This window comes from Theobroma cacao, chromosome 9 (assembly GCF_000208745.1).
Source record: "Theobroma cacao cultivar B97-61/B2 chromosome 9, Criollo_cocoa_genome_V2, whole genome shotgun sequence".
Taxonomy (NCBI): domain Eukaryota; kingdom Viridiplantae; phylum Streptophyta; class Magnoliopsida; order Malvales; family Malvaceae; genus Theobroma; species Theobroma cacao.
The window spans coordinates 5,171,084-5,194,204 of NC_030858.1; the positions used below are offsets into that span (position 1 = coordinate 5,171,084).

Consider the following 23,121-nt stretch of genomic DNA (forward strand, 5'->3'; position numbering starts at 1 on the left):
CTGACCTTCGAATTAAGGGATGAATGATAATATTGTTTCCCAATCCTTTCCTGTGAGGTTAATTGGACAAAAAGGTTGTCCATAACTATAAGATTATTCCTCTTAGATAAATCCCAATAATATAAAGAGTACTGTCCCAATCAATAAAGTAATGATTTAATTTTAGTTATCATAATTATAAGTTGTGTGTAACGTGAAGGCTGGAGCTTTTTTTGCCATCTTGGATTTGATTTCAATGGCAGCACACGTCAAGTAGGCTTTTTTTTTTTTTGTCAAACAAATTAAATTCCTCTTTTCACATCGAACACGTTTGGTTATAGAATCAAACTAGCTCTAATTAAATAATAACCATAGATTCTAGTCTATCATGAATTTACCAATCAGAATTGAATTAATCTTTTTTTTTTTATAGGTAAGCTAATTAACATATTATGTCGGTGAATGAACCAAAGATCTTTAAGTAGTTGAAATATCAAAGATGTCTAAAGATTGTGTATCTTTTCGATGACGAACAGATTGCTCAACTTTTCGAACTTTTGGAAATAATTGGTTTTTTTTTCCTTTCCCACCCCACCCCCACCGCCCTCTCCCCCACCCAAAAGGAATTGAAAGTGTCAAGTGAATGGCAAATCTACAAACTACAAAGACTCAGTGCCTCAAACAAAGTCGTAAAATTAAGGCGGGGCTAAAACGAGGTCAGCCTATATATGAAAGTTCCATTAGCGCCACCACCATGATTTCGTTAGGTCTAAAAACTAGCCCTACTCTATGCTGGCAAGATCTTTAGGTCGGGATCAACCTGCTATGAATGCTTCCAAATTAAACTGTTTAGCTGCTGAGAATCAATAAAATATGATGTTAGCAATATGGTTTTCTGATCAGAATTCAAAACCGAAACGTTTCCCTTTTGTGTGCTTTTCGGGCAAATCGGCGCATTCTGCTCATCTTGCTGGTAAAAAAAAAGGGCACTTGGCTAAAACCCACCATGTGTCTCCTGTTGGGTGATTCTAAAGTGCATTGTCTGTCGTCCGCTCAACAAAACTCAGAAAGGGCAAAAAATCATCTTGTCTGAATCTTTGAGACATTTATTTACCTCTATTAATTCACGAGCTCTTTTTACTATTTGTCACTTTCGTATATAATTGGAAGAGTACCTGTGATTTTGTCTTTTTATTTTTTCCCCCCCTCAAAACCTACCAACAAAACTCAAAACAAACACTGCACCCTTTGTTAGACTAGCGTTACACTACAACATCCGATATTTGAACAAGCTAGGGAAACTAAATTGGAAGAGAAAATTGTCAAGAAATGTAAGCCACACAAAAAAAGAAAAGAAAAAATAGAGCAGAACAAACAAAACTTTTCTTTTATCTTTTTACGCAACTAACAACCCCATCTCTCCTCACTAAAAATAAATAAATAATTCACAACCTCAAACTCCTGAGAAAGTGAAAAAAATAAAATAAAAACCAAGGAAAAAGGGGGTTACATATCAGCCCCTAATTTTACTACTAATTAACTAGGGTTAATTAAGCGGCCGGCGTCACCAGAATACATATCAACGGCTGTTCTTCCTCACCCTTTTTGTTATCACAATCCTCTGGTTGCCTTGTATCTACATACGTCAGCATCTGGGCCCTCTTAGCTTGTAGTTCCCAGTCAGTGGACCCCACCACATACAACATAAGCCCAGCACAGCACACCTGGGCCGAAAGTAGGCCCAACCAAAGACCTGCAAACCCGACTCCGAGATAGAACCCGAGCCCAATTGCCACGGGCATGCCCACCAAGTAGAATGCACCAAGGTTCACATTAGCTGCGGTGGAAGGACGTGCACTCCCTCTGAGGACCCCACATCCCACCGTTTGCGGACAGTTCCCAAGCTCGCATAGCCCTAGGATGGGAAGGGCAATGGATGTCAGCCGTAGGATCTCTGAGTCAGAAGTGAACATCCGGGCCCATTTATCCCTCATCCCTGACGCGAACATTGAAGCTGATAGGCCCATCATGGCTGATACGAACACCGCTACCACAGCGGATAATCTCGCTTTATAAGGACGGTTTGCCCCTAGTTCGTTACCTACGCGAGTCGAAACAGCGAAACCGAGAGAAGAAGGGAAAACGTATATCAACGACGTCGTTTGGATTAAAATCCCCATCGAAGCAACCGACCACTTGGGGTTCACCAAAAGCCCACACAAAACGATCATGATCTCATACCACCACCACTCCAGACAAACCGAAACGCAACTCGGCCCGGCTAGCTTGAGCAGCGGCTTCCAGCCAGTTAAACACTCCAAACTGGGCTTTTCCCACGTGGGCTCATGTAGGCCTGAGGCCCAAATGCCAGCAACTAAGGAGATGAGGACGAAGAAGTTGGAGATGGAAGCGGAAGCGGCGACGCCGGCGACGCCGAAGTTGAAATGGGAGACGAGTAAGAGGTTGATGGGTAAATGGAGAATGGTGGCGATGAGAGTTGCTAAAGTGAGCGGGTGGGTGATGCCTTGAGCGCGAAGGTAAATGCGGATTGGGTGAATGAAAGAGTTGGTGAAGAGGTCAGGGAGGGAAAAGAGTAAGTACGTTTGGCCGATGCGGGTGATGTTAGGATCTTGATAAAGATAAACTAAAATGTTGAACATGTTTATCCAAAGAAAAGAAATTAATATGGAAGTGAATAAGAGGAAAATAACGTAGCGGTGGAGGGTTAAAGATAAAAGTTTAGGTCTTTGAGCACCGAAGGCCTGGGAACAGAGAGGTTCCATACCTAAAGCAAGGCCAGAGAGAACTGAGTAGCCCGTGATGTTAGCAAAGGCTATAGCTAATGAGCCAGCGGCCAGTTGGATATCGCCAAGATGGCCAAGGAAGAGCATGGAAATGATGGAACGAGAATAGAGAATGAGACCGGTTAGGGCTATGGGAAAGGCTAGATTGAAGAGTGATTTAGTTTCTGTTATGATCTCTGAGATTGAAGGGTGTAAGTATTCCGGTTCTTCTGCTTTCTGATGCATTTCAGGGTGTTTCAGGGAGTTGGGGAGTGGTAGAAGATCGAAATAGAGGTGGGTTTGGGATGATTTCTCAGTTGAAGTAGATATGGTGGGGAGGGTAGCACTGGTGCTTTGGTTGCACATGACGATGGCGATGACGACGATGGTAAGAAGGAAGACAGAAGAAGAAACAATGAACAAGCAAACCCTGTTTGTTGTTTTTTGTTTCAGCTCTCTTGAGATACTCTCATAAAGAGCACTCCTTTTTTTCTTTGTGCTCTCCCTAACTTTGTATGGATGCTAAGGTTTCCCTTCAAGGACAGATAGAATGGTCTGATTTTCAGCTGAGATGGGAATATTAATAGAGGAGTTGAGGTGGGGTTGTCTTTTTTGAATTCATTTTTTTATTTCTTTTTTTTTCTCCCCTCCTTTACAATATGTTATGTATGCAGTAAGCAGTATATATGTAATTGAATGGGGGTGATATTATACCTATGTACTGTGATTTATTTTTTTTCAAAGGGCCTAAGTGATAATTTTGTTACTTTATGTGGTTTAAAGAAAGAGACGTCAGGGGTTGTCAGATTGGTTCAATTTCCGATAAGTGAAATGGTGTTTTTACGAGAGATTGTTCTTGGTGATTTTTGATTTCGTGTCCTCCTCCTCCGGCAGCTCACCTCTGCTCTGTTTTTCTGCTCTCTTCTCTTCTCTTCCCTTCCCTTCTCTCTGCTGCGCTCTGCGTCTGCTACATAGTAAGATACGTAAATTATTACTACAGCTTTTTACTCCTCTTATTACCTTACGTGGTATTTCTGATCCAGTAACTGGACCCTCCTTGCAGTGAAAATACTGTGTTGGGCTCCTATCCTATGAATGTTTTTGGCATCTCCTGGAAAGGGATTGGGAACGTCCCCACTGCTAAATACCAGGGAGGTTCTAATCTCTACTACTTCTATTGACTGGTATTTATTTATTCATTTTCACTTTATCTTCCCTTTTTCCCCAGATATTTTGAAAAATCATTAGCTTTCATTGAAGCATTTGAATCTGAAAAACAAATGCAAGTGCTCCTTTGGATTATTTTTCTTGTAAAGCAAGTGGACTGCAAGTGGGTTGCCATAGTTAGTGACATCTTTTTAGGGCCTATTTAGCGTTGCCTTGTATTAGTGCCTAATTAAATTTTGATTGTTGCACTGGGATACACGTCTTTTAGTAAGTCATCTTTAATTTATCTAGTACTCAAATTAACTTTTTATAAAATTTATAAATAAATATTTTTTTTTATTTATTGCGTTTATCACTGTGTTATGATAACCTTGATTAAAACAAAATTTTTCCTTGAAACATGTTTATTCTATACAATGCATTTATTAAAATTAATTTTAATATTTGTATTTCCTATGTAGCATTTATTATTATTATTATTATTATTATTATTATTATAAGTTATGAAGATGATGACCAAAACAAAGTTAATTAGAGTATTAATTATTTCGGTTAATGATCATTCTTGAATCCACGAGTTTCTCTTGTTTTTTTTTTTCGTTTGAAACATTAAATAAATTTAAATGCATGCACTCTTTTTCAGTGTATATAGTGGGTGTTTGGTTAATTGCTTCACATCTTGAATTGAATTTGATAGCTTTTTAAATTGAATTAATTAAATCCATTTATGGGACTTTGACTCTTAAACTGGGCTCAGCATTTAAATTTTTGTAGAAAACCGTTTTAAAAGAAAAGCATGAGTACTTCACTTAGAAAGATAGAAGGCATTGCAAGATGATTCTACTAACCACTTATTTTTGCTTAAAAGAAATGGTCGTTGTTGTTTATAGGCAATTCCGTTTCAACAAGGAACATGAAATTGAAAGAAATAAAAGGTGAGTAAAATGGAAAGAACTGATTACTGATGGAAAAAAAAAACAAGTACAAAAAAGCTTCAGAGATGGTAATGACACGTCACAGGTCACACGTGCAGTTAAAAACTTGCTTTTGTTTTGCCTTTTAGGATCCTCTTTTTTAGAGGGCCGTGGAGCAGAGGCCAGAATGGGCAGGCTAGGCTATGAGAGAGGACGAAGACGAAGACGAAGAAGACCAAGAACTGAAACCGGGGGGGGGGGGGCGGGCGGTGGTAGGGGCCGCTGGTAAATTGTTATAGTTGGCAGTTTCATGTCTGATTGGACGACTGAAATCTCTCTGCCAAAATTTTGGACCCCGCATCAAAGCCGGTCAAGGACCGCTTTTGCGTCAGCTAAAACATCCCTAAACTAAACAGGGATTTTACTGCACAAAATGCTGTTGCTGGCCTTTCCCCCACCACGTCATTTCTCGTCAACCTTCCCCCTCTTAGCTAGTTTAAAGTTAAAAAAATATACCTAGCTAGGAATTGTCTTTCCGGTAGAAGTAGGAGTAGTATCAAGGTAATGATCATGTTGGGGATTGAGTCAGGGGGGGAACCTCTCTTTTTTCTTCTCGGTCACGTTTTTAATTAATGCATGGGATTTGGAATAATGATGGTGATAACAAGTAACAAGATTTTCACATGCAAGGGAAAAAGGTAAGGGGGGGTCAAAAAAACAGCTGGATAAGTACGTGATCAACGGAGGACTAAGAGGCAGGCAGTAGTCAAGATAGCCGGGATTTTCCCAAACAGATGGAAGAAAGGAGACATACATCCTTTATTTATTTTTTTACAAGTTTTGCCTTCCCTCCCCCATAATCTGCGGATCTCTCCCTTAATCTTGTTTCACTCTCTTTCTTTCCCTGTCTATGTTGAGTTGGGTACAATTGACTGTAGTTGTCGTTTTGTTCTAGAAAAACAGAAGAGGGGTATAGCCAACCTTGTAGTGAACATGACCCACATATTTGGCTGCCCCACCTCCCCGCCCCCTCTATCTGACACTGGCTGTTCCTAGCTCCGTGCACCACTTCTTGTGTTTCTATAACGGGGGCGTCTTTTGTGTGTTCTCTGTGCGTGCTGTGCCGTTTTTGTGGGCTCCCTTTCCCCTGAAAAGATTTTTGGCCTTTCTTTCAATCCTGATAGCTTGATTTTGGACTATTTCATTCCCCAACTTGGGTAAGGTATATATGCACCAAACCCCAGCGATCCCTTCTCATCCCTTCCTTCATGTGTATCTTCCCTAACGTATACGTATGACCTATACCCCTCTGCCAATTATAATTATTCTAACATACCACCAACAAATAGTGGCGAGGACTCTTCTTCAATGCCTCCATAAATATCAAAGATTCAAGCAACTTGTCATTAATTATTTTCTAGTCTCACAATTCAGAATTAATGAAGCAATCCATAAAGTTTTGTTAAATCGTCAACATAAATTTTGAAATATATACTAGAGTTGGAGATTTACACCTATAGGAATTGTCTCCCATAAATCATTGGCGGTCAAAGAGCAGCTGGCAAATGATATACTTTGAAGGTGTGGCATAAAAGGGGTTGAGAGGGACGGGCATTGAAGGCTGCCGTGGTGTTGAACAGCTTCAAAGTTTGAGATTGAGAGAGTATATTCCATCCTAGTTTTTGGTTGCTAAAATGGCGGGTCCCGCATTGAACATAGCAGGGGTATCTTCTTGGGGTGATGGGGTTTTGGGCTAATATCTTGTTAGCAGATTGTCATTTGATGGATCATGGATGCACAAGGTGATTTGATGAGTCACAAAAATAAGGCTGCTGCATGGTTTCCTGGCAATTTTCTATGCTGTAGTTACTATTCCAAGTTGTCTAATAACAGTAAACTTAATCTTTAGCATATTAATGTTTTTCAAGTATTCAAATTTGAACATCTCGTTTCACATAAGAAAATTGATGGATATATACATTTGGTCAAATGGTTAAATATGTATCCCTAAGAAGTTAACTACTACACGTTTAAGATTCAGGCCTCTTAATTCTTTTGGGTTTCTAATGATACATCCAAAGTAAAAGAACTGAAAGAAAAAGAAGGGAAAGAATTGAAAAACAGGTTGTAATCCCTATCAACTATGAATTCTTCTTGTAATGGTATGTCCCACTACGAATGGTTGTGTTTGGTCCAAAACCTGGGGTCTCGAGGATGGTTACAGAAGTTTCTTCCCATTGCCAAACTAGAAAAAGTCGTGACTTGTTTTGCTGTTTTCATAGTGTAAAACACTGTACTGAATTGCTTCTCAATTTAATGCATATCGTTACGAGTCAATTATTTATTCCTTGAACAGTGAAAAGTGGGGCTGCCCATCGATAATAATGGTTCTCTAACTCATCCTATCAACAATGGCATATCCAAGTTACCACAAATGCAACATTTTCCAAACCTTTTGGTTGAAACACGTTATCCCTAATGTTCCATTGTAGCTTGGTCTGTCTGCCCAAAAACGAGCAGAGAAGCCCAGAGGGAAGATGATAAAAAGGCCTAACTACTACTGATTAACCATCTAAATTAATTAAAAACGAAAAAAAAAAAAGAAAGAAGAAAACTCTACCAATTCAACTCAGGATGTTTGAATTAGCATGGTTATTGGTTCCAGGGAGGAACTTCTTCTAACTGTTGGAAATAGGTACACTACCCTGATGAGAAACTTATTCCAAGTAATTAATATTGAAAGCATGTATAAGGCTCTTCTATGTATACCCCTTTAAGGATAAAATTGAAGAAATAGTCAAATCAAAGAAGAATAATAAAAAATTGAACTCCACTAAATTCTTTCCTTCTCCCCCATCTGTCGCGTGCATGGGGTCCATTATGCATTATTTGCAACATAATTTAGCAGATAACATAAAAAAAATATCTTTGAAATATTTTAAACTGACTTTCTTTGAGGATGACTATGAGATGCCAATAAGCACTTGACATGTTGGCCGTAGTAAACTTAACTTTGGAATGTCAAATATCGCCCAACAACCCTCTCAATAAATGGAATAAAATTTTAATACTTTCTTCGTCTTTAACTTTTATTTTTTTGAGTTTTTACCAAAATTAAGGTTAAAATATAATTTTTATATTTTATATTAAAATTAAAAGTTGTTTATAATATAAATATTCAATACTTTCTAATTAAAAAAATAATGAAAAGTAAATTTGTAATATAACAAAATAAAATTGGAGGAGTAATTAAAAAAAAAAAGAATTTACAATGGAAAGAGACACTTAAAATTGCGAGAATTTGACGCGTGGCAGCACCCCAGATGCGTAAGAGCCAGACGCTTTTTTACAACGTCTCTTCCCTTCCCCTTTACATATCGGGTTTGCTTTTAGCCTTCTAATTCCCTTTAGGCAAAAAGCTTTGCTCAAGCACAAGCTAAAAAGGCATGAGCATAAAGCCGACTGCAGCACATCACGATTCACGTACAGAGACCCGAGCCTGACCTTGTTTTGTTTCTTTTTCTTTTCTTATTAATGGCCACACCTCACAACATGATCGATCAGCACAGAGCCTTTTTTTTTAAATCTTCTGCACTAGCAAGGCAACCCTACCCCAATATATATATACATGGCAATGGCAGGTAATAACATGGAGGAGTGGCATCACCCTGCTCTTTATTATTATTATTAATAATTAGATTTATAGTTTAGGGTTACTTGTCAATCAGTTGTTAGTATTACCTTGGTATTTTCAGGAATGGTTTAGTTGCATCTAATTTTAGCTAGGTTCATTATGTGCAAGTAATGATCAGCTAAAATTTAAGCTTATAAGTATCTGATTCAGATATTAGTATCATAATTTAACGAAGTTAAATTTGCAGGGGGGTAGTGGGTGGGTCCCATATATGCAGTTGCGGCTGCAGATGGAATGCTTGAAGGAATTTAAGCAAAACACTCGAAAGGGAAAAGACGAATGCTTTAACAGCGCATTTTGCATTATAAGTGCAATTAGTATTGGATGTTGACGCCACCAAAAAAAATGTTTCCAGGCTTAGGCAAAACTTGTCAAGACTCAAGAAGCTGGATTCAACGGATGCTTAAGAAAAAAGGGTATACTATATATATGCAGACTGAATCGTACTCAAAAGCCAAACTTTTAGAACAGCTTTATCAGCCTTTGGGGGGATTCCAGATTCAGATTATCAAAATGGAAAATTAGCAGTGACCCGTATAACTGTCAAAGGGACAGCAGGGTAAGAAACAGTAAAGAAATATAGACACGTGATGCATGAAAGCAGACAACGGGCTGATCAAGGGATCTTTTACAAAGGCCAGCTCCTTGCCTCACACGCACAGCTCATCTCCACCTCCAAATTCCAATCAAAGATTCCAATGCAAAGAACCTGTATTTATCATCATTTGCATGCAGACATCTCAAACGCAACATGGAAAAGAAAGTAAGTCCCCTAGGAGTAGGAAGGTATGGTTGCTTTGCTTTATAAGGCATATCTTAATTCCCTATTATTTGAATGTCCTTTGTGTATGGGACTTGAAATCCTATCCTTCCACTATAAGGCCTATTTTCTCTCTTGCTTGCAAGCTTTTGCGTGGGTATTGTTGATTGCGCTGGTACCTTCTAAAAACGGGTCATTAAAAAGGACAAAAACAGGACCAACTTGTAAGAGACCCACACGCATGCCATATCCCACGTGGGGCGCATTTCTGCACATGGTTTGTGAGACATACTTGTCTAAGTCCACAGCATAGATGACCTTTCTTTACTTATTCAAATATGTATTATTCCCCCACGAGCCACTCCATATTCATGTTTAGCTTCATTCAGCCTTTTCCAACAACAAGGCTCCAAAATCCATTTTCCGTTTCCCATGTAATTGTGGAGAGAAAAAATAAAGATAAAATGAAAATACAGCTTTGATTGATTTGATCTTTAATAAGTTATTTTAATTACTAGTAGATCACACCTTGGACGACGACCTTCACTTCAGCCACAATGTTTGACCCACTTATTGTTTCTTCAAGATTCAATCGGAAGAAAACAAAAGGCCAATTAATGGCAAATGAGGTTGCTTTGATTAGATTTAGACCCTTGGAGATCAAGGAATTCTAGTCAGAATGTGGATGTGTTCCACAAAGTGAACACATTTTTTTATGTTTTGGATTCCTTAATTGATGCAGAAGTGATCGGAGAGTGATGAGCAAAGATTTTCCTCCAGTTTTTGATTCTAGAGAATATTGCAAGTCCCACTCATCAGTCACTGGTGGCCCTAGCTCAAACCTTCCATTAAGGAGAATATAACATCTTTTCATCTTTAAAGCAGCTTGCAATCTCCACAAAAATCAATACTTATGCTATAAACTAGTCTTTGTCGTACATTCTTCATGTTCCTGTCAAACATAAAAAATGTGCAAGTCAACAACATCAATTAATTACCACCATTTGGATGAAACAAAAGAGATTATCTCCATTGACAAAGATGAGAGAATTGCATCAGGGAAAACCGGTTTGTCTTTAATCTACAAAAACACATGGAATGATGAGAATTAGATATGATAGGATTTGGGGGGTCGACTGACTTCACCAACGACGTTGGAAAGGTATGATTGCTTGGAGAATGAAAAGAGAAGATCATAGGTGTTTTTTTGGATTTACAGGAATCTAAAAGAGTCCCTTACAACCATCATTTTTTCGTTAAATCTATCGATCCCACCATTATTAGGTCACTACCCCCCCACCGAAACAAGGACAATCAAAAATATATCTATATGTCAAGCCAAAGTCATGCTGCCTCACTTTGTGATTTAATTCCTTTATTCTCGTCAAAGTTCTTTTTGACAATTTGGGAGATTCTGACAATTCAGAGAAACAACATCAATCTTTACATATATGCATTTGAAAGTAATCATCTCAAACTATCCGTTTTGTCATGCATGCATATCTAAAAATTTATGCTTTAATCAATTTTTACTTGAGGAAATAAGTTGTACACACACCAATCGAAAAAGTTGATGAAATATAAATGTATCCATGCATGTAAATCTTAGTTCAAACGAAGCATGCATGCATCCGAGTGGAATAGATTTAATTTTAATTATCAATGAAAAACCGAAAGCAAAATGAAAATGAAATATACAAGTAGATGGTGGGGTGGGTATGAGGGGAATCATAATAGCAAAGATTTTTATCCATACGATAGTATTAGTTTACAATATCCTCAAAAAAAGAAAAAAAAAAGTTTACAATATCTTACCTTGAGGTTTAAGACTGTTTAAATTTTAATTTAAAAAGTAACAAAATCCAAGGTGGGGCTGGGAATGACAGATTTAAAGGTTAATAAATGAGGAATCTCATGATGGTAAATCTATGTTTAGTATTGAGAAACACAATTATTCCTCCTCTAGCAGTCATGGACATGCTTTCAGGAAACCAGCCCTGGGGCGCCCGCGGCCAATCCCCTAAAGTAAAGATATGGACAAAGGAAGCAGGAACTGTTTAGGTTTAGCTCCACAAGGGTCCAGTTTAAAAGTGTAGAAAATATGATAGATAGGCACTTACAACTAGCTACCAGCGGCTAGGCATTTACAACTAATTAATGGCCACATAACTAAGTACTCCTCGCATCTCCATTTCTTTACATAGTAACATTATTAACGAAAAAAAACATGATAGGGAAAGGAAAGAGCATAATTCCAACCGTACAACATGAGGAAATTAAGAAATGAATTTTTACCTAGCCCCAATTAAAATTTTAAACCCTTTAGTGGGCATTTCGTAGCTTAGATGGGAAAATATAACAAAAGAAAAACCTCTTCCATATAGGCACGTGATAGCCTATGAGAATCAAATTGACTAAATTGAATATAGACAATCAATACACTAGTATCAAATGTTGACATGTTTGTTTCATAAGTTGAATTTTAAGTGTCTATGTCAATTAGGGTGTTACTATGTGTTTAGTATGGGAGGCATTTTCATCCAAAATTTTTGTACTAGTATTAAATTCCCCTGCTGCATGGCAATCTCCTTTCTATATGAACTCCAATTATTAATTAAGATGGTCCCAATGTGGCAATTTAAAAGACATAGCTAGGCATGTGACATTGGTTTGAAAATGAAATGCGTTAATGTTTTTCACATGTGTTAACTGCTTCTAAACCTATTGTTTACCTTGCGTATAACACGTCCTTATAAAATAATAATTACTAATATGATTTTACAGGTGTGAAAAAAAAGATATGATGTCACTCTCTATTGCTTTCCCTTGCCTATTCCCTCTCCAACAAACGAGAAAAATGATTTTATCACTCCCTTTTTTCAATCTTTTTTTCTCAAATTAGGCGAACTAATATTTTGGAGTAAAACATTGAGAATCCTCAAGTTGTTGACAGGCAATGAAAATAACGGATATGGGCCTTGTTGTTGAACACCAACTGGACCTAACCATAGCAGACAAGCTTAGTAGCTTTGGGTCTCAAACCCACAAGTTTACCTGGAATGGAAGCTCCAACTTTCTTATTATGGGGCGGCCCGTGGTCCATTTACCAACTCTCTATATAAAATTGGAGATTTTTGAAGCCGAAAGCGAGAATGGAACCTGACGGACCTGAACCCAAGAGGAGGAAAGTCCATAAGCCACCGCCTCGCCGGTAATGTTTTTATACAGCAATCTGGTTTTTCGTTTTGCTTTACTTTTCTTTTTTGTTACAGTATATGGTCATCTGGTTTTAATTAAGGGTGGGAGTTATAATTAAGTTTTCGATATTGTTTTGTTCGGGAAGGATTGAAGCTTAAGCATGCATAAGGAAAGATCAGAATGTAAAACTCAAAGGTGTGGAGTGGCAGACTAGGGTTTGGCCATGAATAGGTAGAGTGAGGCATTCATTTGGCAGTTTATGGTAAACTTAGTGTTTGGATTAGGGAATGCTAAGTTATGTCTTAGTGATGGAAATTCATTTATGATGTTGGATTTATAATACATTTTCTTTGATTGTTCTGAAATCCTTGAAACACTTCTTCTTCCCCCCATTTTTATGACATGGGTAGGATAGACCCAGAGATTAATGAGCACTTGAAAGTTTAATTACACTTGGGATCAATGGTAGGGAGATAACATTGTTGGAATTTCTTACCAAATAGTGAAAAGATTTGGCTCTAAACCCCTTGCCTCTTCAATTTCAAACCTCTCCTCCGATGCGCCGGAGCTCCTGTAAGAAGGAAAAGAAAACTGAAATCCTTGCAAGTTTGTTTGCATTATGTTGTTTTATTCTTCTTTTTCTATGTTTGTAAGTTACTATAATTCAGAGAGACCAAACTAAAAATATTACAGCACTGTCTCTTCACCTGCTTCGAGCAAAGCAAAAGATGCAACATCGCCAAGTAGTTTGACAGTAAAGCCTTTTTCCCTTGTATTTTCATGGAGTTTCATTTTTCTACATTTTAAACCTTGGTAAGTTATAACGTGACTGGATGTGCAGGTTCCATGGGCACAAACAAGTGGCATCAATTTCAGAATCCAACAGGCCAAGAACTTTGCAGTAGCTCAAGCACAGCAAGATGGCTGCACCGGAAATTATAAGAATTTTGATTCGCAGTATGGGAATTTTCTGATTCCAGTTGTTCCATCAAGGGCAGAACTGACCGGATAAGTTTTTGTACCTCATTGGTTTTTTATCTGCAGAAATCGTGACCACAGTAGTTCTATACACAAACAGATTTTATTCTTATTAAGTTCTTTTGCCTTTGCTATATGGATAAGAGTCATCTCTTGGATGCCGTTATTCTCTTTTCTTTGACAATAAGAGCTGTAATAATAACTAATGATAATGGCATTTCTGTGTAAAAATTTTACCTTCTTCATATCACACCTCCTTTCGTTATAAAACCAACCTCGGCCCAAAATTTTATCTTGGGTTCACTTGTCTAGGACTAAGCCGAAACAAATAAGATGGAACTAAAGGGCTTACGGTTTTAGCTGGGCTTCAAGAGTCTTCCAATTGTATTAAGCTGGATGGCTTGAAATGCCCATGGTCTCTTTCAAGCTCAATTTCGATTCCATTTCCCTATCCAAGTAATAAAGAAAAAAGGTGATTGGTCTTTCCGCTGAAATGGATTTTTAAGGAATATTTTGACCAATTATTTTCAACATTCTTCGTTTACATAATTGGCAAGAATAAATGTGATCCTCAGGCGTCAATCAATAACAAACTTGTGATCTTATATGTTTAATCAAAATTCAAGATAAAGGGCAGAGGTCTTGCCTCCAAACTTCAATCCCATAATTCCCATTGGAACAGATGAGGAACACCTTCCAAACAAAAATGGAGTTTGACAAATTCGGCAGTCACCATCGTTTTTGAAATATGGATCATGGGGCCAACAGCGACAGGACATAACGCTTATCAACACATTTGATCTGAGCACCAACAAGTAAACAAAACAAGGAAGGAACTGAAATCCCACCGTTCAAGGAAGGACAAGTATCCCATACACGTGGACCCGATCTTCAACTGAAACTCGCTAATCCCTTATTCTGCCCTTCTCTGTTCTTTGGTTATATTTCTTAATTGAACCCTTTAACCAACCTGTAAATCTAGAATAAACCTAATTTGTACGCCAACCTTTTTTTATTATAAAATATAATATATTGGATGCCTTTATAACCTACGGTCGAATTCCTAAAACACCACATTCTTTTCTTGGATGAAAGTGTTAGCATCATGAGGGGATAAAAAGGTAGGATAAAATAAATTAAAAATTCTATAATAAATAAACGAATAAATAACATGTCAATTTTTAAGACGACGAATAAAAGATAGATTTTTCGGGGATAAATGCTGTACCTATGCGACACAAATATTATCATTCTCTTCTACAAAGAATCGACCTTAATTATAATAATAGGCGAGTACAAACAAATCAACTTGACATTGATCCATGCACATGACTTTTCTTTTCTCAAGGTTTTTTTTTTTGTTTAATTTCCTCTATTTTTGGTAAAGAAAACCCTTGCAAGGTTGAACAGGATCATTTTCGTTGCATGCAGTGTCCCAATTGAACTGGTATGGCTGACACTTTTTGGAATGGAACCGTTTCTTTTTCCAAGCCAAAAGAGGTGGGAGGAAATATTAATCTTAGGTTTGATATCAAATATTCTGGCGCCGCATGGTTTGAGGTGGATTTTGTTTGTAAGCATTAAGCATATGTACATGTTCCACCGCTCCACCTTTGGCTGTTTGGCACTATATTATGGTTTCTGCAGAGAATTATCTAAATCTCACATCGTATGCTCTTAACGAGTAAAGTTATAAATTTTATATAGAAGAAAAGCTCTCAAAGAGGAGTAAAGGAAGATTCTCATGGTCCTATAGGAATGTCATGAATCTTATATCGACTGTGTATTATAATGATGTTAGACATTTAATGATTTATACCGTCTTCAACTTATAAAACGTTTTTTGTGGGATAAAATCAAGAGATTGATGAGCTAAAATAGACAATACCTCACAGTGATTTATATGGACTGTGATAGTTGGTATTAGAATGGATTCTTAAGTACTAATGATGTGTCACTGAAAACAATGGACCCTTGAAGCGGAGAGGATATTACAGTTCTAATGAAAAACCATGTGAATCCCACATTGTATGCAATCTCACATCAAAGAGAGCCATGTGAATCTTACATAGTCGTAGAAGATAGTTATGAATTTCACATCGACTGTATACTAAAGTGAGACTGAATATTTAATGGTTCATATCACCTTCAACTTTTAAATTTTTTTGTGAGACAAAACTATGAAACTAACGAGTCAAAATAGATAATACTTTATGAAAATTGATATGGACTATGATACATTATCTTCATGTTTCCGTATTTTCTCTTCTAATAATCATGAGTATTTTTTGTCTTAGATCATTGCATCCTTAGTGCCTTGAATTATTTATCTTTTCAAGATTTTGGAATCTCTATGATGCTGTTTCTTATCTATTTATATATCAGGCTTTAAAGACAAATTTCATGAGGAAACTTGTTAAATATTATATAGTTTCAATTGGTTTTGGAGACATAAAACCTCTTAATTCCAAGTCGATCATTCAGAATAATGGGTCTAATGCCATTTGGAGGCTGTTCAAACTAATGCTCTGTGTCCCTGCTCATTCCAAATACTTGAAAAATGAAAAGCTTAAAAATCAATCGATATAAAAATGTGCTTTACACTCATTTTGAGTAATTGACTTCGCAACATGCCTATATGTATTCGATCCTTACATTGTTACAATACTTTCTTTTATAGCAATATTGTGGCTCAATGATCCATCATTTATGTAATAGCAAGCAAGAATTAATTGCATGTCATGATCCAAAACATTTCGGTGCTGTCAAATTTGATGGCCAAACCCACCCAACTCGCCAATAAAAAATCAGCGCAGATGAGATGCTGAGTCAGATTTGTGTCGGGACATTCAAACCAAGCCTTGGTCAAAACCTGGTTTCAAAGGGAATGGATAACTTGTAAACTCTGAATAAATAATATGTTCAACACATTTACCCCATAAACATTCATTCAAATTTGCTTTTCCTTTGCTTTTAGGTGTGAAACTTTGGTCAAATATTGATGGCTTAAAAACTAAGGCACCAATTGGTTTTACCAACACGTCTGGTCGTTTCTTATTATATGAAAATTGGAATTGCGTTTTTGCACTCTCACATGACTTGCCTCCCAATTGGTTTACTTATTCTTCGATGCAAGCATGTCTGTGAAAATGCTGTTCCTTTTATACAGTTTTTTGGGATCTAAAAGTCTTTGCCTTGACCTTTCCATTTGCCAAAAACAAAAATTGAATAAATAATCAGGACCCAAAAACAAAGTCAACTTCATTAACGATATGAAGATCAAGTTGAAGATCATATCAAAATCAAAATGAATACATATATGTACCAAAATTAATTTTCATTGTCACTCCATCGCTATTAATTTGCCAAGTGAAAAAACTCCAAATCAAAATAAAAAGGAATTTGGACCACGTCGGAAGGACCAAAATAGAATTTGGCAAGTTGGGTCGCAATTTGAGCAAGGACACAGAAAAATGGGGAAACCCCGGAGTCTAAAATCAAAGGGCAGCCTAGTCCTGGAAAGGAAATAGGAAAGATTCCGGGACGCAAAAGTCGGCACGTGCAAATCGGCCAAAGCCAGGCACCTGTCCTTCCTTGAACTCCCAAGAAGTACAAGACCTCCAAAATGAACCACTGTACCTCTCCCATGCCTTAAAAAGTAGAGCTCAAATCTGACAGGTCATTGTCGTAATTCTAATCCACTCTCATGTCCACTTTCCCAACGTTATCTCCTCCCTCCCGTATAAATTCCCAACCTCACTTAAATATCAGCTTCAGACAAAAGTATTTTTAGCAAATAACAATAAAAAAATAATAACTATAAATATCTTTCTCTTTGCTTTTGAAACAGAACAGAGCTGCTTCATTGGTGAGGCAAAGCCCGAGAAATAGAAACCAAAAGTATCGAATTATTCGACAAAAAAACAATTACTTATTGTTCTCTGGGAAACTTTCTCATAAATTCAGCGATCTAGGGCTTCCCTCCCTCTTATTTCTTTTTGAAAACAGTGACACTTGGAACCGGTTTCTTCTTTTGTTTTTTTTTTTCAATTCTTAAAACTCTATTTATTTGGGAACAAAGCTATATATAAACAAAAAAAGGATTTTGCTTTTGTTTTTGTTTGGTTAGTATCGGGGATTGTAGTTGTGATTGGTGATGGGGAAGGTGGCGGTGGGAGCGGCTGTGGTTTGCGCTGCGGCGGTGTGTGCTGCGGCGGCACTGGTGGTGCGTCACAGGATCAAGAGTTCGGGGAAGTGGGCCCGTACGCTGGCTATCCTGAAAGAGTTCGAGGAAAAATGTGGGACCCCAATTTCGAAGCTGAAGCAGGTGGCGGATGCTATGACCGTTGAGATGCACGCGGGGCTCGCATCAGAGGGTGGCAGCAAGCTCAAGATGATCATCAGCTACGTAGATAATCTCCCCACTGGGTAAATTAACTAATCTTCTTTTCCTTATAAATTTAATGATTCAATTAGAGAATGATTGATTGGGTAAAGATGACCTCTTGATTAATTAACCCCAATTTTAAGCTCTCCATGCTTAGCTTTTTGTTGGTTATAGAAAGTTTAATTCTTTATTGAAATTTAACTAAATTGTGTGATGAAGAAGCTTTAGAGCGTGGTGGTTTTCGTGGTTTTGATTTTACTTGCACTGTGGTCCATTTGAATGTGCTGTTAACGAGTTTGATTAGATGGCTCGAATCAAACTTTTTATACCTAAAAGATAAATAGTTTCGAATTTTACTTGGTGTGATTGATGTGTTGGATTTCACTTATGATGCCTTTCAAGTTCCATGGGGGAAGTCTAACTTTGCTAGCTTAACTTTATCTCCTATCTACTCTTCATTCTTGTGAACTTTATGCTTGTTTTGGTCTTTCATAAAAGTTGATTTCTCGGTTAGGTTTGTCGAGAGATTATTTGTTTCTTGTTTACCTTTCTTTTTCACCATCAATATCTGCCTTTTGCTTTCATTTCTTATTGTGAGATCAATGATTTATCTTTTGATAAATAGCTTACTGTCTAAAAGTATCCCACCTTTTGCTTTTTAAGTGTTTTGCTGGTTGATTATAGGTACTTCCTTTGCTGTTTACGTTAAATCTTTTATACTGAAAATTCTCTTGCCAATGTTTTGTTCTATGTTTTTTTGCTGTTTTTAAAGCTTGGTGGTTTCCTGAGAGAATATTGAAGTGGAACATCACTTCATATTTTGACAGATAAGAAACCCAAATTTCTCTTGTGTATTGATTGACTAAAATTTATAACATTTCTACCATCCAGGTGGGATGTTTCTGTCGTGGAACATTGCCATATTCTGATCAGTGAGCTGTTTGTTTTAGGTATTAAGCAGTAATTTTATTTGCTGTAGACAAGGTCATGATTTTCCAGTTTACTTTTACTTTTTGGAATATTTGGTTCAGTACTGCTTTAAGTAAGTTTTGGTATAAACTTAATTTCTTATAAGTCATACTCATACCTGTTTCTTTAATAAGGGTTTTCCATTTTGTTTAAATCTTTTATTATTATGATGTGGGACCTTATGCCAGGGGAAAATGTTTCCCTTATTTGCTACTGAATAGCTAGTGGGTTGTAATTGGGAAAGATTTTTTTTTTCTTTTTGGGTAGACGTCGAGACCCTTTGGGCCTTAGGCTACATAATGGGAGGTAGCCTTTTATTGTGAAAGAATTTGCTTTGATGGGATGATTGTAAATTTTGACTATACAAATGAACTTTTGTTATCTATGGGATTGCATCATAAACTATTTTATCATAATCAAGAGAAAAGAAGTGGCAACTCTTTATCAATGGATTCGTAAAACATAGACGCGACAATTTTTTTCCTAACAAGAGAAAAGAAATTGGTGAACTGTCATAAATTTTGTATTGTGTGAAATATTCTAGTTTTCTTGATTTTTAAATTGGTTGAAATTTCAGCTAAGCATGTGTCATATTTTCATCGTTAAAATTTGCAGTGACGAGAAAGGGTTGTTTTATGCCCTTGACCTTGGTGGCACAAATTTTCGTGTCCTACGTGTACAGTTGGGTGGTAAAGAAAGCCGTGTTGTTAAGCAGGAATTTGAGGAAGTTTCAATTCCTCCGCATTTGATGACCGGATCTTCTGATGTGAGATCCTTCTCCATCCTACCTAGCAAAATTTAATCCAGCCTATAATGGTTCATTTTCTGAAATTCTCTATTTGATATGATTCCAGGCATTATTTGATTATATTGCTTCAGCTCTTGCAAAATTTGTTGCTACAGAAAGTGAAGGTTTACATGTTTCACCTGGTAGACAAAGGGAGCTGGGATTCACTTTCTCGTTTCCTGTTAGGCAAACATCAATATCATCAGGGACTCTTATAAAATGGACAAAGGGCTTCTCGATAGATGATACAGTTAATTCTAATAACCTTGGCTCTTATTGTGCTGCCTTTTGTAGTAATTTCTTTATGTGGTCATTACTATTCTGTTTCTGTTCCGTTGTCCACATTTTTGGAATTAGGACTCTATCCCTGTGATTTTTATTCTAATTTTGCGTTCCATAGTCTAAGGCATGCTGACCTTTGGTCTCCCCACCTTCGGGAATCTTAATACTTGGTGCTTATGGGCTACTTTTAGACCAAGATGTTGGTGAAGTGAAATGTTTGGATTTGACATTCAAAATTTTAGATTGCAATGACTTTATGCTATATTGTAACTCCCAGAGTTGTCTATTGTATGATCCTTAATGTGTTTCTTGGCTGGTACCCTGTAGGTTGGACAAGATGTTGTGGGTGAGTTGACCAAAGCCATGGAAAGGGTTGGCCTTGACATGCGTGTGGCAGCTTTGGTGAGTCTAATTTGTTTCTGCTGTTGGGCGTGGTGGATTACTTTTCTCATTTCTCTTAGATGGATGTGATCTGGTGCTTTTACTTGGATACATGTTTGAGTTGGTATTCCCAAATGTCTTATGGAACATGCAGGTTAATGATACAATTGGGACATTGGCTGGTGGTAGATACAACAACCCAGATGTTGTTGCTGCTGTGATATTGGGTACAGGCACAAATGCAGCTTATGTAGAGCGTGCCCACGCAATTCCCAAATGGCATGGTCTTCTACCTAAATCAGGAGACATGGTAAGCAGTTTTGAAACATATTTTCTCTGCTTTTGTTAATGTCTGATCAAATATACATCGACCTTGTTACGCTAAACTTATTCCCTGTTTTTGTGACAGGGATTCTTAATAGGCAACCCTCAATTAGCTATTGTACTATTTCCGTCAAGAGTTCTAAACCTTTCCCCTGTTCTGCAGGTTATCAACATGGAGTGGGGTAACTTTCGGTCTTCACACCTTCCACTAACAGAATATGACCAAGAACTTGATGCTGACAGTCTAAACCCTGGAGAACAGGTCACTTTCTTCAGTTCAAGTTACTAGTTCCAGCTTATTAATTTTCACATAAGCTAGAATTAACTTTATTAACTACTTTTTCCAGATTTTTGAAAAAATGATTTCTGGTATGTATTTGGGAGAGATTGTACGCAGAGTTTTGTACAAGATGGCTGAAGAAGCTGAATTTTTTGGTGATACTGTTCCACCAAAGTTGAAAATTCCTTTCATATTAAGGTAAGCCATAATATTTGCTCCCCTGTTAAAACTAGTTTCTTTAAGCATTGGCTTCGTTTTACTTTCTTGTTAACTCATTCATCATGAAGGGTACAGTTAATTTTTCCACGTTTCATATTTTACAATGGAACTTTGATCATGTAGCTGTTTTAGAATGACATGGCTCCTAGGTCCTAGCACTTGATAGTAACCCCACACAAGGCCCACATTAAATGTATAACAACACGTGAAGCCTTAACCAACCCAATCATAACCTGATCTAATGATTTGTTTAGTTACAGAATTAGGCAGTTTATAGTTATTATAGCATGGTACTTGTTGAATTTTGTTGAATTCTTCATCTGTAAGATAATTGTTTCTGCAACATATTAAATATAGCAGGCTTTGATTTGGGGCTTCATAAGAGTTTCAATGCTGTTAACATTTATCTGTTAAATATGCAGAACTCCTCACATGTCTGCAATGCATCATGACACGTCTCCTGATCTGAAAGTGGTTGCAACCAAACTAAAGGATATATTAGAGGTAGAATATGATTGTAATTTCCTGTATGAGTGCATAATTTTCTGAAATCTTTTCTGTTGCTTTCCCTTTTCTCTTCTGAATGCTTTTGTTAGGAATCTTTAAATTAATTAAGAAAAGAAGAAACTAAGAGCAGAAGGAATTTAACCTCAACCGCAAACTCCCTTATAACAGATGTTTACTAAGTTTGGAAACATTCTCATCTTGAAGGAAAGAAGTTTTACATGAGATTAAATGAGATTTTTTCATGTGAATTTACTGCTTTAATAGGCTTTCTTATGTTTATGCTGTCTTTTCTTTGTATTATTTCAGATATCTAATACCTCCCTGAAAATGAGAAAAGTTATTGTTGAGCTGTGCGACATTGTTGCTACTCGTGGTGCCCGTCTATCTGCTGCCGGAATCGTTGGCATCCTCAAGAAACTGGGAAGAGACATAGTGAAAGATGGTGAAAAGCTGAAGTCAGTGGTAGCTCTAGATGGTGGATTATATGAGCACTACACTAAATTTAGGACCTGCATGGAGAACACCCTCACGGAGTTGTTAGGAGATGAAGTCTCTGACAATATTGTCATTGAGCACTCCAATGATGGCTCTGGCATTGGGGCAACCCTCCTGGCAGCCTGTCACTCCCAATACATTGAGGTTGAGGAATCCTGAAGATGATTGAAGTATAGGTAGATTAAAGAATCACAAGTATGGGGATTTTTGTATATTTTCAGCTTTTGCGTTCTTCTTGCAACTCATCCAGAACTTAGAGCTCTTTGCATCTCCTGATCCAAGAGTTTGTGCCACCAAATCCTTAAGTTAATGGTCATCTGGAGTTTATAATTGAGTAATGGATCAAATGTGCAAGTGCCTGAAGGTAAGCTTCATTTCTGTAACTTTTCACTCTGCTTCGTTCCTGGTGTTGGAGGTTTATACTAGTACACCCATATATAAGTTTTAATCTCCTGAATCAGAAGATAATAAGATAGGGGTAAGTAAACTCCTCTTTTGAGTTTTTGATCTTTGCTCATTGAGAATAAGAAGTAAACTTGCAGGTAAACATATGCCCATTGTTTTGTTTGAATTGTTTGCGTTCTAGCTGACATTTAGTTTGTGAGTGATGAGATGGTTAACCAGGGAGTTAGAATTGGCCGTTTCTCTCCTTCCCTGTCCCCAAACAATCAATTTAAGAACTCACAAACTGATTAGACCAGATCCCAGACTCCCAGCTTCCTTATATGAATAGAGTTACAAAATTAGTGGCGTCTCCTCATAATGGAGCTGAAGGTTGGTAGCAAATGCACCATTGTTAAGGAATACCCACAATTATCTAAGAATACCAGATAAATTATAGTGCATTGTTTCCAGCAGTGCTCAAGGTTATTTGGTCCTTGAGATAAGAGTCTTGCTGCATTCAAGTCGACCATTCTTCCTTCCCCTTGAGTTAACAAAGTCTTGGCTTCTCTAATTGTACAAGCTAGCATATTTTCTCCTAGAAAATGAAAGTATCAATCGAATCCGGTAACTCTT

General features: G+C 37.3%; 2 protein-coding genes across 2 annotated transcripts; one reads left to right on the forward strand and one right to left on the reverse strand.

Annotated features, from left to right (window-relative positions):
- On the reverse strand, positions 1,343-3,396 carry LOC18588502 (protein DETOXIFICATION 51). The gene has a single exon (XM_018126626.1). It carries the CDS (start codon positions 3,126-3,128, stop codon positions 1,530-1,532), a length of 1,599 nt encoding a protein of 532 aa, XP_017982115.1. The 5' UTR covers positions 3,129-3,396; the 3' UTR covers positions 1,343-1,529.
- LOC18588505 (hexokinase-1) lies at positions 17,275-22,611 on the forward strand. The gene is made up of 9 exons (XM_007012959.2): positions 17,275-17,901; positions 19,445-19,595; positions 19,684-19,866; positions 20,226-20,300; positions 20,434-20,589; positions 20,767-20,865; positions 20,951-21,081; positions 21,525-21,606; positions 21,916-22,611. Exons 1-9 carry the CDS (start codon positions 17,630-17,632, stop codon positions 22,261-22,263), a joined length of 1,497 nt encoding a protein of 498 aa, XP_007013021.1. The 5' UTR covers positions 17,275-17,629; the 3' UTR covers positions 22,264-22,611.

What these genes read in the sequence shown, in the direction of transcription:
- LOC18588505 (XM_007012959.2), top strand. Translation starts at nt 17,630, where the DNA reads ATGGGGAAGGTGGCGGTGGGAGCGGCTGTGGTTTGCGCTGCGGCGGTG. An exon ending in GCTTCTCGATAGATGATACA is followed by an intron (nt 19,867 to 20,225) that starts GTTAATTCTAAT and finishes GGTACCCTGTAG; the next exon opens with GTTGGACAAGATGTTGTGGG. An exon ending in TACCTAAATCAGGAGACATG is followed by an intron (nt 20,590 to 20,766) that starts GTAAGCAGTTTT and finishes CCTGTTCTGCAG; the next exon opens with GTTATCAACATGGAGTGGGG.
- LOC18588502 (XM_018126626.1), bottom strand. Translation starts at nt 3,128, where the DNA reads ATGTGCAACCAAAGCACCAGTGCTACCCTCCCCACCATATCTACTTCA.